At 37.2% G+C, this 13,929-nt stretch overlaps 1 protein-coding gene across 1 annotated transcript in view; it reads left to right on the top strand.

Moving 5' to 3' along the window:
* CFTR (CF transmembrane conductance regulator) overlaps nucleotides 1-13,929 on the top strand; it is a 166,215-nt gene that overhangs the window by 93,624 nt on the left and 58,662 nt on the right. The window contains exons 15-18 of the mRNA XM_058441560.1: nucleotides 1,185-1,313; nucleotides 9,108-9,145; nucleotides 9,810-10,060; nucleotides 12,941-13,020. Coding sequence (XP_058297543.1) covers nucleotides 1,185-1,313; nucleotides 9,108-9,145; nucleotides 9,810-10,060; nucleotides 12,941-13,020 — 498 coding nt within the window. The remainder of the gene's footprint in view (nucleotides 1-1,184; nucleotides 1,314-9,107; nucleotides 9,146-9,809; nucleotides 10,061-12,940; nucleotides 13,021-13,929) is intronic.

Raw genomic sequence — 13,929 nt, forward strand, 5'->3', positions numbered from 1 at the left:
CCACTACGCTGAGCTAATTTTTGCATCTTTAGTAGAGAAGGGGTTTCATCATGTTGGCCAGGCTGGTCTTGAACTCCTGACCTTGTGATCCGCCCACCTCAGCCTCCCAAAGTGCTGGGATTACAGGCATGAGCCACCATGTCCAGCCTGAGCCACTGCGCCCAGCCCATCTATATAGTTTAATATCAATCTAAATGAATTTCTCAATCCTGAGCCTAAAAATTTAGTTGTAAAGAATGATATCCTTGACTAATAATAGTTTCTATTTGTGGATTGCATCTAGTGCTAGGTGGCATATATTTAGTCCCCACAGCTACCCTGGAAGGTATTTAAAATTTTTCACATTTGCAGATAAGGAAACTAAAGTTCAGGGAAGTTCCACAACATGCTTGAATTCAAGCGACTCCCAGGATGTTAACGGTGGAGGTTGGGTTCAAATCCAGATCTGTCTGACTCAAAAAATGCATACTCCTAACCAGTGCACTATATCCCAATTCCATATGAGCCCTTCTTTGTGATTCATAGTGCTTTCCCATGAGTTTTGTTGATTTTGTGAGAAACAAAACTATCTTTTTCCTTTGGACTATGTGGAATCTCTCTTTTTCAAATTTTTGAAATGTATCTGTATGCCAAAGGACAAAGACTTCTAGAGGAATATGCCTAGGATGAGAATTATGTAATTTAAATCACAGCTGGAAAGAGAGAGAGTCCTAAGTTACTAAGAAATGTTCAAACACAAATGGGCTTTCAGTCTATTGGAAGACCTTTATAGCTAGAAGTATACTGAACTGTACTTGTCCATGGACCCCTGAAGAAACAGGTTAAATCAAAGAGAGTTCTGGGAAACTTAATTTAGATGGTATCATTCATTTGATAAAACGTATGCCACTGTTAAGCCTTTAATGGTAAAATTGTCCAATAATAATACAGTTATATAATCAGTGATACATTTTTAGAATTTTGAAAAATTACGGTGTTTCTCATTTTTAATAAAGCTGTGTTGCTCCAGTAGACATTATTCTGGCTATAGAATGACATCATACATGGCATTTATAATGATTTATATTTGTTAAAATATATTTAGATTCAAGTAATACTATTATTTTCATATATTAAAAATAAAACCACAATGGTGGCCTGAAACTGTACTGTCTTATTGTAATAGCCATAATTCTTTTATTCAGGAGTGCTTTTTTGATGATATGGAGAGCATACCAGCAGTGACTACATGGAACACATACCTTCGATATATTACTGTCCACAAGAGCTTAATTTTTGTGCTAATTTGGTGCTTAGTAATTTTTCTGGCAGAGGTAAGAATGTTCTATTGTAAAATATTACTAGATTTAAAGTTAAATTAAGGTAGTTTGGGGATGTATACATATATATGCACACACATATAAATATGTATATATACATATACGTATAAATGTATAAGTATGCAATATACACACATATATAACTATATGTATATGTATATATGTATATATTACATATATTTTTGATTTTACAGTATATAATGGTATAGATTCATATAGTTCTTAGCTTCTGAAAAATCAACAATTAGAACCACTATTAATATTTTATTATTTCATATTACATATGAAATATATTTAAATATAAATATAAGAAGAGTTTTTAATAGATTTTTAATAATAAATGTTAAGAGATTCAAAAGCTCAAAGTAGAAGGCTTTTATTTGGATTGAAATTAAACAATTAGAATCACTGTTGATATTTTATTATTTCATATTACATATAAAATATGTTTAAATATAAAGATAAGAGTTTTTAATAGATTTTATAATAAATGTTAAGAGATTAAAAAACTGAAAGTAGAAGGCTTTTATTTGGATTGAAATTAAAGGCCAGTCATGGTGGTTCATGCCTGTAATCCCAGAATTTTAGGAGACTGAGAGCAGAGGATTGCTTGACCCCAGGGGTCAAGACCAGCCTGGGCAACACAGTGAGACACCGTTATCTACAAAAAAATTTAAAAATTAGCTGGGCATGGTGGTGTGTGCCTGTATGCTACCATTTACTAAGGAGGCTGAGGTGGGAGAATCGCTTAGGGAGCCTGGGAGGTCAAGGCTGCCTTGAGCTGTGATTGTGCCATTGCATTCCAGCCTGGGTGCCAGAGAGAGACCCTATCTCTAAATAAATAAATAAGTAAATAAATAAACAACAACCACAAAAACATTGAAAGCAAATCTGTACTAAATTTTGAATTCATTTGGAGAGGTGACAGTGTGCTGGCAGCCCCCGCAGCCCTCGCTGGCTCTCGGGGCCTCCTTGGCCTTGGCGCCCACTCTGGCTGCACTTGGGGAGCCCTTCAGCCCTGCACTGCACCATGGGAGCCCCATTCTGGGCTGGCCAAGGCCTGAGCTGGTTCCCTCAGCTTGCGGGGAGGTGTGGAGGGAGAGGCGCCGGCGGGAACCGGGGCTGCGTGTGTGCTTGTGGGCCAGCACGAGTTCCGGGTGGGTGTGGGCTTGGCGGGCCCCGCACTCGGAGCGGCTGGCTGGCCGGCCCCGCCAGCCCCGGGCAGTGAGGGGCTTAGCACCTGAGCCAGCAGCTGCTGTGCTCGATTTCTCGCCAGGCCTTAGCTGTCTCCCCGTGGGGCAGGGCTGGGGACCTGCAGCCCGCCATGCCTGAGCCTCCCCCACCATCCCCCACCACAGTGGGCTCCTGCATGGCCCAAGCCTCCCAACCAGCACCACCCCCTGCTCCACGACGCCCAGTCCCATAGACCGCCCAAGGGCTGAGGAGTGCAGGCGCACAGCGTGGGACTGGCAGGCAGCTCCACCTGCAGTCCTGGTGCGGGATCCACTGGGTGAAGCAAGCTGGGCTCCTGAGTCTGGTGGGGACTTGGAGAATCTTTATGTCTAGCTAAGGGATTGTAAATACACCAATCAGCACTCTGTATCTAGCTCAAGGTTTGTAAACACACCAATCAGCACCCTGTGTCTAGCTCAGGGTTTGTGAATGCACCAATTGGCACTCTGTATCTAGTTAAATCTGGTGGGGACTTGGAGAACCTTTATGTCTAGCTAAGGGATTGTAAATACACCAATCAGCACTCTGTATCTAGCTCAAGGTTTGTAAATACACCAATCAGCACTCTGTATCTAGCTCAGGGTTTGTAAATACACCAATCAACACTTTGTATCTAGCTAATCTAATGGAGAGGTGGAGAACTTTTGTGTTTAGCTCAGGGATTGTAAATGTACCAATCAGCACCCTGTCAAAACGGACCAATCAGCTCTCTGTAAAACCAATCGGCTCTCTGTAAAATGGACCAATCAGCAGGATGTGGGTGGGGCCAGATAAGAGAATAAAAGGCTGCCTGAGCCAGCAGGGGCAACCCGCTTGGGTCCGTGGAAGCTTTGTTCTTTTGCTCTTTGCAATAAATTTTGCTGCTGCTCACTCTTTGGGTCCCCATTGCCTTTGTGAGCTATAACACTCACTGCAAAGGTCTGCAGCTTCACTCCTGAAGCCAGCGAGACGACGAACCCACCAGAAGGAAGAAACTCCGAACACATCGGAATATCAGAAGGAACAAACTCCGGACACGCCACCTTTAAGAACTGTAACACTCACCGTGAGGGTCCGCAACTTCATTCTTGAAGTCAGTGAGACCAAGAGCCCACCAATTCTGGACACAATTTGACTCCAGAAAATGGGTGTCCAACCCTGTGGCTTCCCTGGGCCACACTGGAAGAAGAAAAGAGTTGTCTTGGGCCACACATACAATGCACTTACTATAGCAGATGAGCTAAAAAAAAAAAAGAAAAGAAAAAAGTCCATGCATAATCTTTGTGATATCTGCCACCTCAGATAAGCAAAATTGTCCTCTGATTCAAAAGGTTGGACACAGCTGCTCTAGCTATTTTATTATTAAATATGCAGGCAATTACTGTTTAAATGACGATTTCTTCACAAAATGAGATTAATATATATTAGTGGCTTAGCATTCATTTTAGACAACCATTTTAGAGATTCAAATCACACACTTGCTTACAGAAATTTTGTTGTCTTCAATGTCCCCATTGTGGTTTCTTTACCAAGCCTCTACTATTCTTCACATCACCAAGTTGAAAAAAAACAAGGGGGGGAGGGTGCAGAATGAAAATTGCCACAAGTTCAGATCCTCATCGACACAAGAGGTGCCTGAAGCAGTGGATGAGGCTTATCTCTGGATCACGAGCAGCCACATAAATGCTTAAAAGGGCCTGGCAGGAAGCATCAGTGGGTGATGTGGGTGAAGTGGCTGGGAGGCTGAATGGAGAGCATTTGTTCTTCAGTTATCTATAGAAGGCAGCTGTCACTCAGCACCAGCTAAGGCCTTCCCATGAGGGAATTGGGGATCAGGTTTCCCAGATCTTTTTATGTATCAGGATAAGACAGAGATCCAGCTTTTTTGGAGTAATTATTTCCTATTTTAAAATATGGGTAGTTGATTAAATAAAAACAAACGGATGAACACCGTATGGGCACAACAAAACACATCTGTGGCTTGGATTCAGCTTGTTAATGATTACTGCAGATATTTATTCCAGAGGACACCCCTGGGTATGTCCTAATACAAAACCTAAATCTAAACTTAAGGACCATGCTACCTTCAGAGAATAAATGACCCGGAAAAAGAACCACCTCTCCTAAGGAAGTATAAATTGTATAAATAACTGAGACCCAAACTTACAACTATACATTTTTCCTATTGGGCTGTTGCTAACCTCAATTAAGAAGGCTTGATGATATTTGTAAAGTGTCATCACTCCACCATGGTCCAGTAACATCTGATCACTCCACCATGGTCCAGTAACATCTGAATGGTCAAGAAATACCTAAACATACGTACCAAAAATTTGTGTATGCTACTGTACCAATAAACCATTTGTTTCCATTTGATCTCTTAATGTGGTAATACATGTTATTTTCCCTGCTATTGTAAATAAACAAACCAAATGGAGGCTTGATGCAAGATGCAGTGTAGCATAGTGCCAACTCTGGACTCTGACTACTCAGGGTGTAAATTCCAACTCTTCTATTAACACCATGAAACTGAGCAAGTTAGTTAAACTCGCTGGGCCCATTTTCTCATTTATACAATGGAGATTTTAATAGTACAGCTACATAGACCATTTTGTGGTTTAAAATACATCATGATTATAAAACACTTAATGTAGGGCTTGCTGCATAATGAGCAAAGTTTGTTGCTGTTATCATTAATATCCTTAATTCTCATTATTACAAAGCTTGAGAAACTACAAGGTGAACAAGTTCATAACAGCAATATAATGAAAATTTTAATAATTCCTTTTATACTTTAACAAAAATATGAGATTGGGTAATTTATTATTTTTACATGAGTGATAAATATTGCATTAAAATTATTTAAAATTTACCACATTAATGTCTGCCAGTCATGCCAAATGACCAACATAAATGTGAATAAAACTCAGTCTTTGCCCATTTAATCTTAACCAATCCTTTATAATTGTTAATGATTTGAACCTCTGCCTTGAAAGATCACATTACTTGATTGTCTTCAACTTATCTGAATGTGGTAGTGATTTCTGTAAATTTATAGGACCTTTGTCTCATGCAGCTCCATGGAGTTCCTGAACTTATGCACCTTTAAAATGGTATATACTTAATTAATTGTTGATCTGCTTCACATGTGTATAATATTATTAGCTCACTAAACCAAGAAAACAGTGGTCCTTTAGGGAAAGAAACTAAATTACAACAGAGATTATAAATACCATATAAATATCTATTATTTATTGAACTGTCACAATTATTGCAAAAAATTACCTTTTAGTGGACAAAACAATTGATATTGCCCTTTTCTGGGAAAGAAATAATATAACATATGATGAATATTTTTGGCCAATATCCTCTAGACCTTGCCAGTTAACTGGCTCTCAAAATTTTGAATAATAAAAACTTGGTGATAGTAGAAAAATAGTAATTTTTTTAAAGTATGTGTACCATTATACAACTAAACAATTCATTCACCAGTGTTCACAATTCTATTGCCTTCTTTAAATCAAAATTTACATAGTTTTTCTTTTAGACTAAGCTCCTTTATGATACCAGTGTGCCCATTTCTCATTACCATTGAAATGTCTCGTGAGCATGTCACATTCTGGTACAACTCCTAATCCAGGATGACAGTTTAGTTCTTTTAAATCCAATTGAGAGCCTTATACTCATGACCAGAGAACCTAAAGAAAGGTTAAGATACATTTCTTCCTTGATGTAAGTGATTTGTCTATTTTTAGTTTTCCTAAGGGTCATATTTCAATTTAGATTTATGTTTTTTATAGGTTAGGTAAAATATGCTTCCCTTTTGCAATATGAAATATGTAGTCTTTTAAAAAATTTCTTCAAAGCTATTAAACTGAAAAAAATTAATTTGGTCTATTCAGTTTGTTAGCACTTATCATTTTGGAAAGAGAGTGACTCTACTTTTGTATTTTGTAACATTTTCCCTACTATAGGGCAGTATCTTCTGTAAGTTTTTAGATATTAGCACCAAATAAATATGCAAAAAAAATTCCATTATGTTAATTCTTAGAACCCCGGCTTGGCAGTGCATCATTGACTAGATGGAGAAGAAATGAAAATAATACATTAGGAAGCAGTTTCCTGGTTCTTTTGAAAATAACTGGAGAGTCTTGTTGACTGGAATATCTGAAGATCCTGTTTAATGCTTTCATTCTATGATTGTTAAGAATATGTGATGGAACTGCTGTATCCTGTTTCTTTATGACTTCCCTTCTGTTTGTTGATTAGAAATCCCTGAGCAGCTTTACATTATTAGTACAGTAGATATGTAGTATATTCCCATAACACCACTGCTGCTATTGACTAATAGTAATTATTTTAGGGCAGCTTTATGACAGTTGGTTTATGTTTTAGGGTGCCATTTGACTTGTGAAGCATTGAAATCTGGGTATAAGCACACTGTTTTCTATGTGGTGTGGAATGATTCTTAAAGCCCTGAGAAAATGGAAAATAAAAATATTTTTCCTTTTTACCATAATCACCTATGACTGTCACTCTATCATAAACTGCATAAACTTTATAACCTCAAAACATTTTGGAAAGGAAATGACAGAACTTGCTTACTCAATTGCTTCTATATACACCAAATATTTTTTAAAAGTATTATGTTAAGTCCTTGAAAATATTTTGTTCTAATCAATGTAAGCTGTTTAGGTTGGTAGTTCTATGTGGAAACAGCGAGGAAATTTATATTATGATGACTAGACCAGTCTTTGAACATTGCTTTGATTATTGTTCCATTAGTAAATATTATAATTATTTCTGAGATTTACTCACCTTCAAAGAATGTTGGCAATGCCAACATTATTAACACTCCTCTAGTTAGAACAAAGGGGAAATATAATAACAAAACATAATAATAGCCAAATAAAGAGTGACTTAGAATGTACACCCTTATCTAGGATCCTGAGTAATTCGATTATTCTTAGGAAATACACTTTTGTGCTAGAACAAAGACTTTTGAAATAGCTAGATTATTTCTGGGTTTCTTTTCATTTTGAATTAACTTGAATTTCAAGGAAACAAGGATAGTTTTTACTGATACAGTGCATAGAAGCTCTCTGTACAATGAAGAAAAGTAGGAAGGTGAGAAAAATGCCATTAGATTTTTCATCGTTATACTATCTGATATGTGAATTTAACTAAAACTTATATACCTCATTAAAGTATAGTACTTCCTAACATAATTTCTTAATTTAAGTGTTCCCCATAAGGTTTTTTTTATATATACTTAAGTACTGTTAAATATTTAAGGCAAATTCAGGTATAAAATAAGACATCGATATCTTATTCCAAGCATATTTGTTTCTCTCCTATTTTATTTTTATTCTGCATTCATTTCCAAATTGTTTTACTCACAACTGTTTGTTTTTTCTATTTCATTCTGTGGTAAAGGTATTATTTGGCTAATTGTATAATTTCAGTGTCATTTCTAATATTCCAATTGTGATAGTATCAACACAAGATTAAATTTCTCTACACGGTTTATGAGAATGGAATGCCAAATTGAAACAGAACAGAGCACAAATGATCTAAATATAAAAAGAACTACAAAAATCACAGTTGTTTATAAAGGTTTTTTGTTTGTTTATATATGGTGCAGTACATTTGTTCCTCAGCCAAATGTTTCCACCTTGAGAAAGCTATAGAGAGTCTATGTAGTCCTAGTACCAATAATATGTTTTAACCTGAATATACCTTATCTTTATTCATAAACTGTGACTTTTTACACTGTTGAAACTTTTTTTTTTTTTAAGACAATCTCACTCTGTCATCCAGTCTGGAGTGCAGCAGTGGTGTGATCTTGGCTCACTGCAACCTCTACCTTCTGGGTTCAAGCAATTCTGGTGCCTCGGCCACCTGAGTAGTTGGGATCACAGGTGTACGCCACCAGGCCTGGCTAATATTTTTTTGGTATTTCTAGTAGAGATGAGTTTTGCCACATTGGCCAGGCTGGCCTGAAACTCCTGGCCTCAAGTGATCTTACTGCCTTGGCCTCCAAAAGTGCTGGTATTACAAGTGTGAGCCACTGTGCCTGGCCTGAAACTCGTAATTCATTTCCATTAATATTAATCTCACCTTTTCCAATAATTAATTGATTTCACAGGTATTAGTCCCCTATAATCATTGAATGGCAAATGAAATTATTTATAGCAAATAAACAGATTAATTATCTGCCAGCAGGCTGAGATTAGTTTCTTTAAAAAATGTTTATTATTTAAAACATTCAGCTGTGATCTTGGCTTTCTTGTGAGGTTCAATAGTTTCTATTGAATAAAGGAGAGAAATGGCAAAGAATTTACTTCAGTGAAATTTGAATTTCATTAACTTAATGTGGTCTCATCACAAATAATAGTACTTAGAACAACTAGTACAGCTGCTGGACCCAGGAACACAAAGCAAAGGAAGATGAAATTGTGTGTACATTGATATTGGTACACACATCAAATGGTGTGATGTGAATTTAGATGTGGGCATGGGAGGAATAGGTGAAGATGTTAGAAAAAAAATCAACTGTGTCTTGTTTCATTCCAGGTGGCTGCTTCTTTGGTTGTGCTGTGGCTACTTGGAAAGTGAGTATTCCATATACTATTGGGTAGATTGTGTTTTATTTCTGTTGATTAAATATTGTAATCCACTATGTTTGTATGTATTGTAATCCACTTTGTTTCATTTCTCCCAAGCATTATGGTAGTGGAAAAATAAGGTTTTTTGTCTAAATGATGACCATTAGTTGGGTGAGGTGACACATGCCTGTAGTCCTAGCTCCTCCACAGGCTGATGCAGGAAGATCACTTGAGCCCAGGAGTTCAGGGCTGTAGTGTTGTATCATTGTGAATAACCACTGCACTCCAGCCTGGACAATATAGCGAGATCCTATATCTAAAATAAAATAAAATAAAATGAATAAATTGTGAGCATGTGCAGCTCCTGCAGTTTCTAAAGAATATAGTTCTGTTCAGTTTCTGTGAAACACAATAAAAGTATTTGAAATAACATTACATATTTAGGGTTTTCTTCAAATATTTTAATTTAATAAAGAACAACTCAATATCAATAGTGAGAAAACATATCTATTTTCTTGCAATAATAGTACGATTTTGAGGTTAAAGGTGCATGCTCTTCTAATGCAATATATTGTATTTCTTTAGACTCAAGTTTAGTTCCATTTACATGTATTGGAAATTCAATAAGTAACTTTGGCTGCCAAATAACAATTTCCCTTTTGCTTTACAGCACTCCTCTTCAAGACAAAGGGAATAGTACTCATAGTAGAAATAACAGCTATGCAGTGATTATCACCAGCACCAGTTCGTATTATGTGTTTTACATTTACGTGGGAGTAGCCGACACTTTGCTTGCTATGGGATTCTTCAGAGGTCTACCACTGGTGCATACTCTAATCACAGTGTCGAAAATTTTACACCACAAAATGTTACATTCTGTTCTTCAAGCACCTATGTCAACCCTCAACACATTGAAAGCAGGTACTTTACTAGGTCTAAGAAATGAAACTGCTGATCCACCATCAATAGGGCCTGTGGTTTTGTTGGTTTCCTAATGGCAGTGCTGGCTTTTGCACAGAGGCATCTGCCCTTTGTTGAACCTCCTTTTGACTGGCATGCACATATCTCAGATATTATAGGTTATCATATATTGTTGCTCCTAATATTTCTGTGTTAGATAGAGTAGCTTGGTTTGTAAGAATGTGATGTTGGTGGGACTGTAGCAGCACAAGAAGTCCCTTATGGGTCATACCTCTGTTTTCAAATATTTGGTCTAGCTCTCTTCTGGGCATCTTGTTGCCAATATATAGTATTGCTCAAAAGGGCAGGAGATTTGAAGTGATCAAGGAAAATATATTTTTTCTATTGATTAAGTCTTTTGATGGGGTAGAATAATTTAATTTCATGCTCAAAGTTATATGGTAGGGGGGATCCCAAATGCATTTTAAAACTATTTTTATATCATCATATTTGAAGTAATAGAAAGTCAGAGTAGTAGAATAAAGGTACTAAAAATTTTAAAAACTAATAAGGTACTTTGAAAGAAATAAATTATGTTGATTCCTCATTAGACAAATTTGCACTTAAAGACTGAGGTTAATAAGGATTTCCCCAAGTTTTTTCATAGCAACCTGTGAACACTTTCTCTGTTGAGGCATTTATGGTATGAAAAGATGAGTAAGGCACAGTTCTTGCCCTGGAGGAGGTCACAGGTGAGAGGAGGAGTTGACACAGAAACATTTGATATAAAGCAAGGAATAAATTCTAAGACTAAAATTTTCAGAAATCTAAAAAACTCAAGATAAGAAAAACCCATCATATTTTCTGGGTTACAAAATTTCAGTGTTATTAGCATGTAGGAAGATCTTGATATTTATTCTGAAGCCCATGTGTGTCGCAGAAATCTTGCCTCATTTGGATATACTCATCACCATCCTCTGTTTTGGAGCTAAGAATTTAGACTCAAGATGTCCAATTAACTTGATCCATTGATTTTATTTTTTATGGAAATCTGAGACCCAGAGAAGGCAGGAGATTTCCCCACATTTCTAGAAGAGTCAGACATGAGCCATGAGGCACAGTGGAAAGAACACGAGCATTACCTGAGCTCTGAGTTGGTGCTATAAGAGCAGTGATCATGGGCAAGTGACTCTTCTGAGCCTTGGCCTCCTCACCTGTTAAGTGGGGAAAAAAATATTTCAGAAGATCTTTGTGAGAATGAAACAGGGCAATTTACTTGCCTGCTACATAGCCAATGGGAAATCAATATAAGTTCCCCGTGGTTCCCTTTTATGGGGTGTTGTTCCCACAGAGGGTGCACTGGCCACTCCACCTCTTCTTTTCCAAGCTCCTCATTCCCTTTAACGCTATTCATAGTTGGTTACAAACCATTTGAAATATAATAAGCACCAGGATGGTTTTTTCTTTCTACCAAAGCAAATTTCATTTTCTAAACACTGTATATAAATATCAATGGCTATTGTTTTCAATTTTTGATTATCATGAAAAGATACAAATATGTTTAATTAAGTATTCTAAAGAATGTATTAATAAATAGGTATTAAATTATTCCTACATATAAGGCCTTTTTGCTTGGAGTATGGGTGATACAAAATAAATGTGGCATGAACCCACTGACCTCTAGCAATTTATAACCTAGAAAAAGAGTTAAGATATGTTTATAAGTTCCTGTGATATAAGACATGCATAATGTCATTATAACAGAGGTGCAAACAAGATGTATTAAGTATGTCCAGAGGAGGAAGAGATTAATCCCAGCTGGAGGAAACACTGATGCTTTCTTGCAGCAGGGGCATTTGAGTTGAGAAAGGGAGGAAACATAGATTTTGACAATGAGAGCTGAGGGGAAAGGGGTTTCAGGTGGAGGGAACTGCATGGGGAAAGCAGGGAGGTAGGAAAGTGTAGAGTGTGTTTAAAGTATAGACCAGTTTGGCTGAAACAGGATATTTGAGCAGAGGAAGCTTGTACTAGGTAGGTGGGTTGAGGCCAAATTATGAAAGGCATTAAATATTAAACTAGGAATTTTGGACTTTATCCTGCAGTTTATGGGGGGTAAATGATAAGGTTCAATATCATTTTATTTGTACGGTATTATGTTACACTTTATCTAACTGTTTGTTTAATTCCTGTCTAGACAATGAATTCCTCAAGGGCAAGGAGCATGGCTTATTCACCTGTTATTTCAGTGCCTAGCATTGTGCCTGGCACATAGTGGACACTTGTATATAACCTTTTTTAATTGAAGCAACAAGTTATCAACCTTACAAATGTAAACCCGTGATTCAGATGACAGGTTGAAATGTAGATTGTCCGCGAAGAGGGCAGAAAGAGAGTATGACAAAGGAGGACAAGACAGTGTGGCAGGCAGGGAGAGAGAGTAGCCAGGGTTTCGGTAGAGGTATGTCAAAAAGGTATGGAAGTTAGAGGAGAAGGAAACCCCTATGTTATGGAATACAAATGGAAGGGAAATGATGACAACAGTTAAGTTGTCATTAAATGCAAGGTTGCAAAAATAAGATTGTAATAGCAGGATGAGTACCCACCTATTCCTGACATAATTTATAGTAAAAGCTATTTCAGAGACATTGGTTGTTACTTGAATCTTACAGGAATCTGAAACTTTTTTAAAGGTTTTAAAGTACAAGACAATAACTTGAACACATAATTATTTAGAATGTTTGGAAAGAAATGAAAATTTCTAAGTCTTTATCTGATTCTATTTGCTAATTCTTATTTGGGTTCTGAATGCGTCTACTGTGATCCAAATTTAATATTGAATATATTGCTATATCTTTTAAAAATTACTGTATTTTGAGGAATTTGTCATCTTGTGTATTATAGGTGGGATTCTTAATAGATTCTCCAAAGATATAGCAATTTTGGATGATCTTCTACCTCTTACCATATTTGACTTCATCCAGGTATGTAAAAATAAGTACTGTTAAGTATGTCTGTATTATTAAAAAAATAACAAAAGCAAATGTGATTGTTTTCATTTTTTATTTGATTGAGATTTGAAGTCCTGTCTATTGCATTAATTTTGTAATTATCCAAAGCCTTCAAAATAGACATAAGTTTAGTAAATTCAATAGTAAGTCAGAACTGTTTACCTGGCCCAAACCTGAGGCAATCCCATATTTAGATGTAATAGCTGTCTACTTGGGGGTGATTTGAGAGGCACAAAGGACCATCTTTCCCGAAATCACTGGCCACAAAGTGTGACATTTTGGCATTGGCATCACTATTTGATGGAAGCCAACCTCCCCCCAAAAGGCCTGTATTAGAACGAAGATGGATTCCCTGGGTGGGTTACACTTGAAACTAGCCTCACCCGTGAACACTTTGGCACAGATTAGCTAGCCCGTTCCCCCACAGTAAGGACCATAAGGAAGGGACAGAAGCAAAGATAAGTTTTTGAACAAAAGAGAGGGGAAAGAAAAATCTAGGGTTTTATGAGGGCTGTCCCTGAGTGATAGATGTGAATAGGCCTCCAGGGCAGGCTGGCTCAGAGGCTGACTATTTGGGTTGGGGTGACTGACTGGTGGTGAGAGTGGAGAAGAAAAGGGGAGTGGAGGAGGTGAAAGTGACCTTGGGACATTAGGTCTCCATAAGTGACAGGATTTAAGGAGTGTTGTAAGCTGTGGTTGTTGGACCAGGTTTAAGCACAGCTTCCTGAGCTTCCTGACTGGTTCAGGTCAAGCTCCAGCGAGCAAATGCCACAGTCTCAGTGATCTCCTTAGAGAAACAGTTGGAATAGGATGCTGCCCATATTGGGATGAGTCATTGTCCCCTCTTGCTCTTTCCCCACCCCTGCAAAATAATAATACTGT

Source organism: Hylobates moloch, unplaced genomic scaffold (genome assembly GCF_009828535.3).
Source record: "Hylobates moloch isolate HMO894 unplaced genomic scaffold, HMol_V3 SCAFFOLD_1, whole genome shotgun sequence".
Classification (NCBI taxonomy): domain Eukaryota; kingdom Metazoa; phylum Chordata; class Mammalia; order Primates; family Hylobatidae; genus Hylobates; species Hylobates moloch.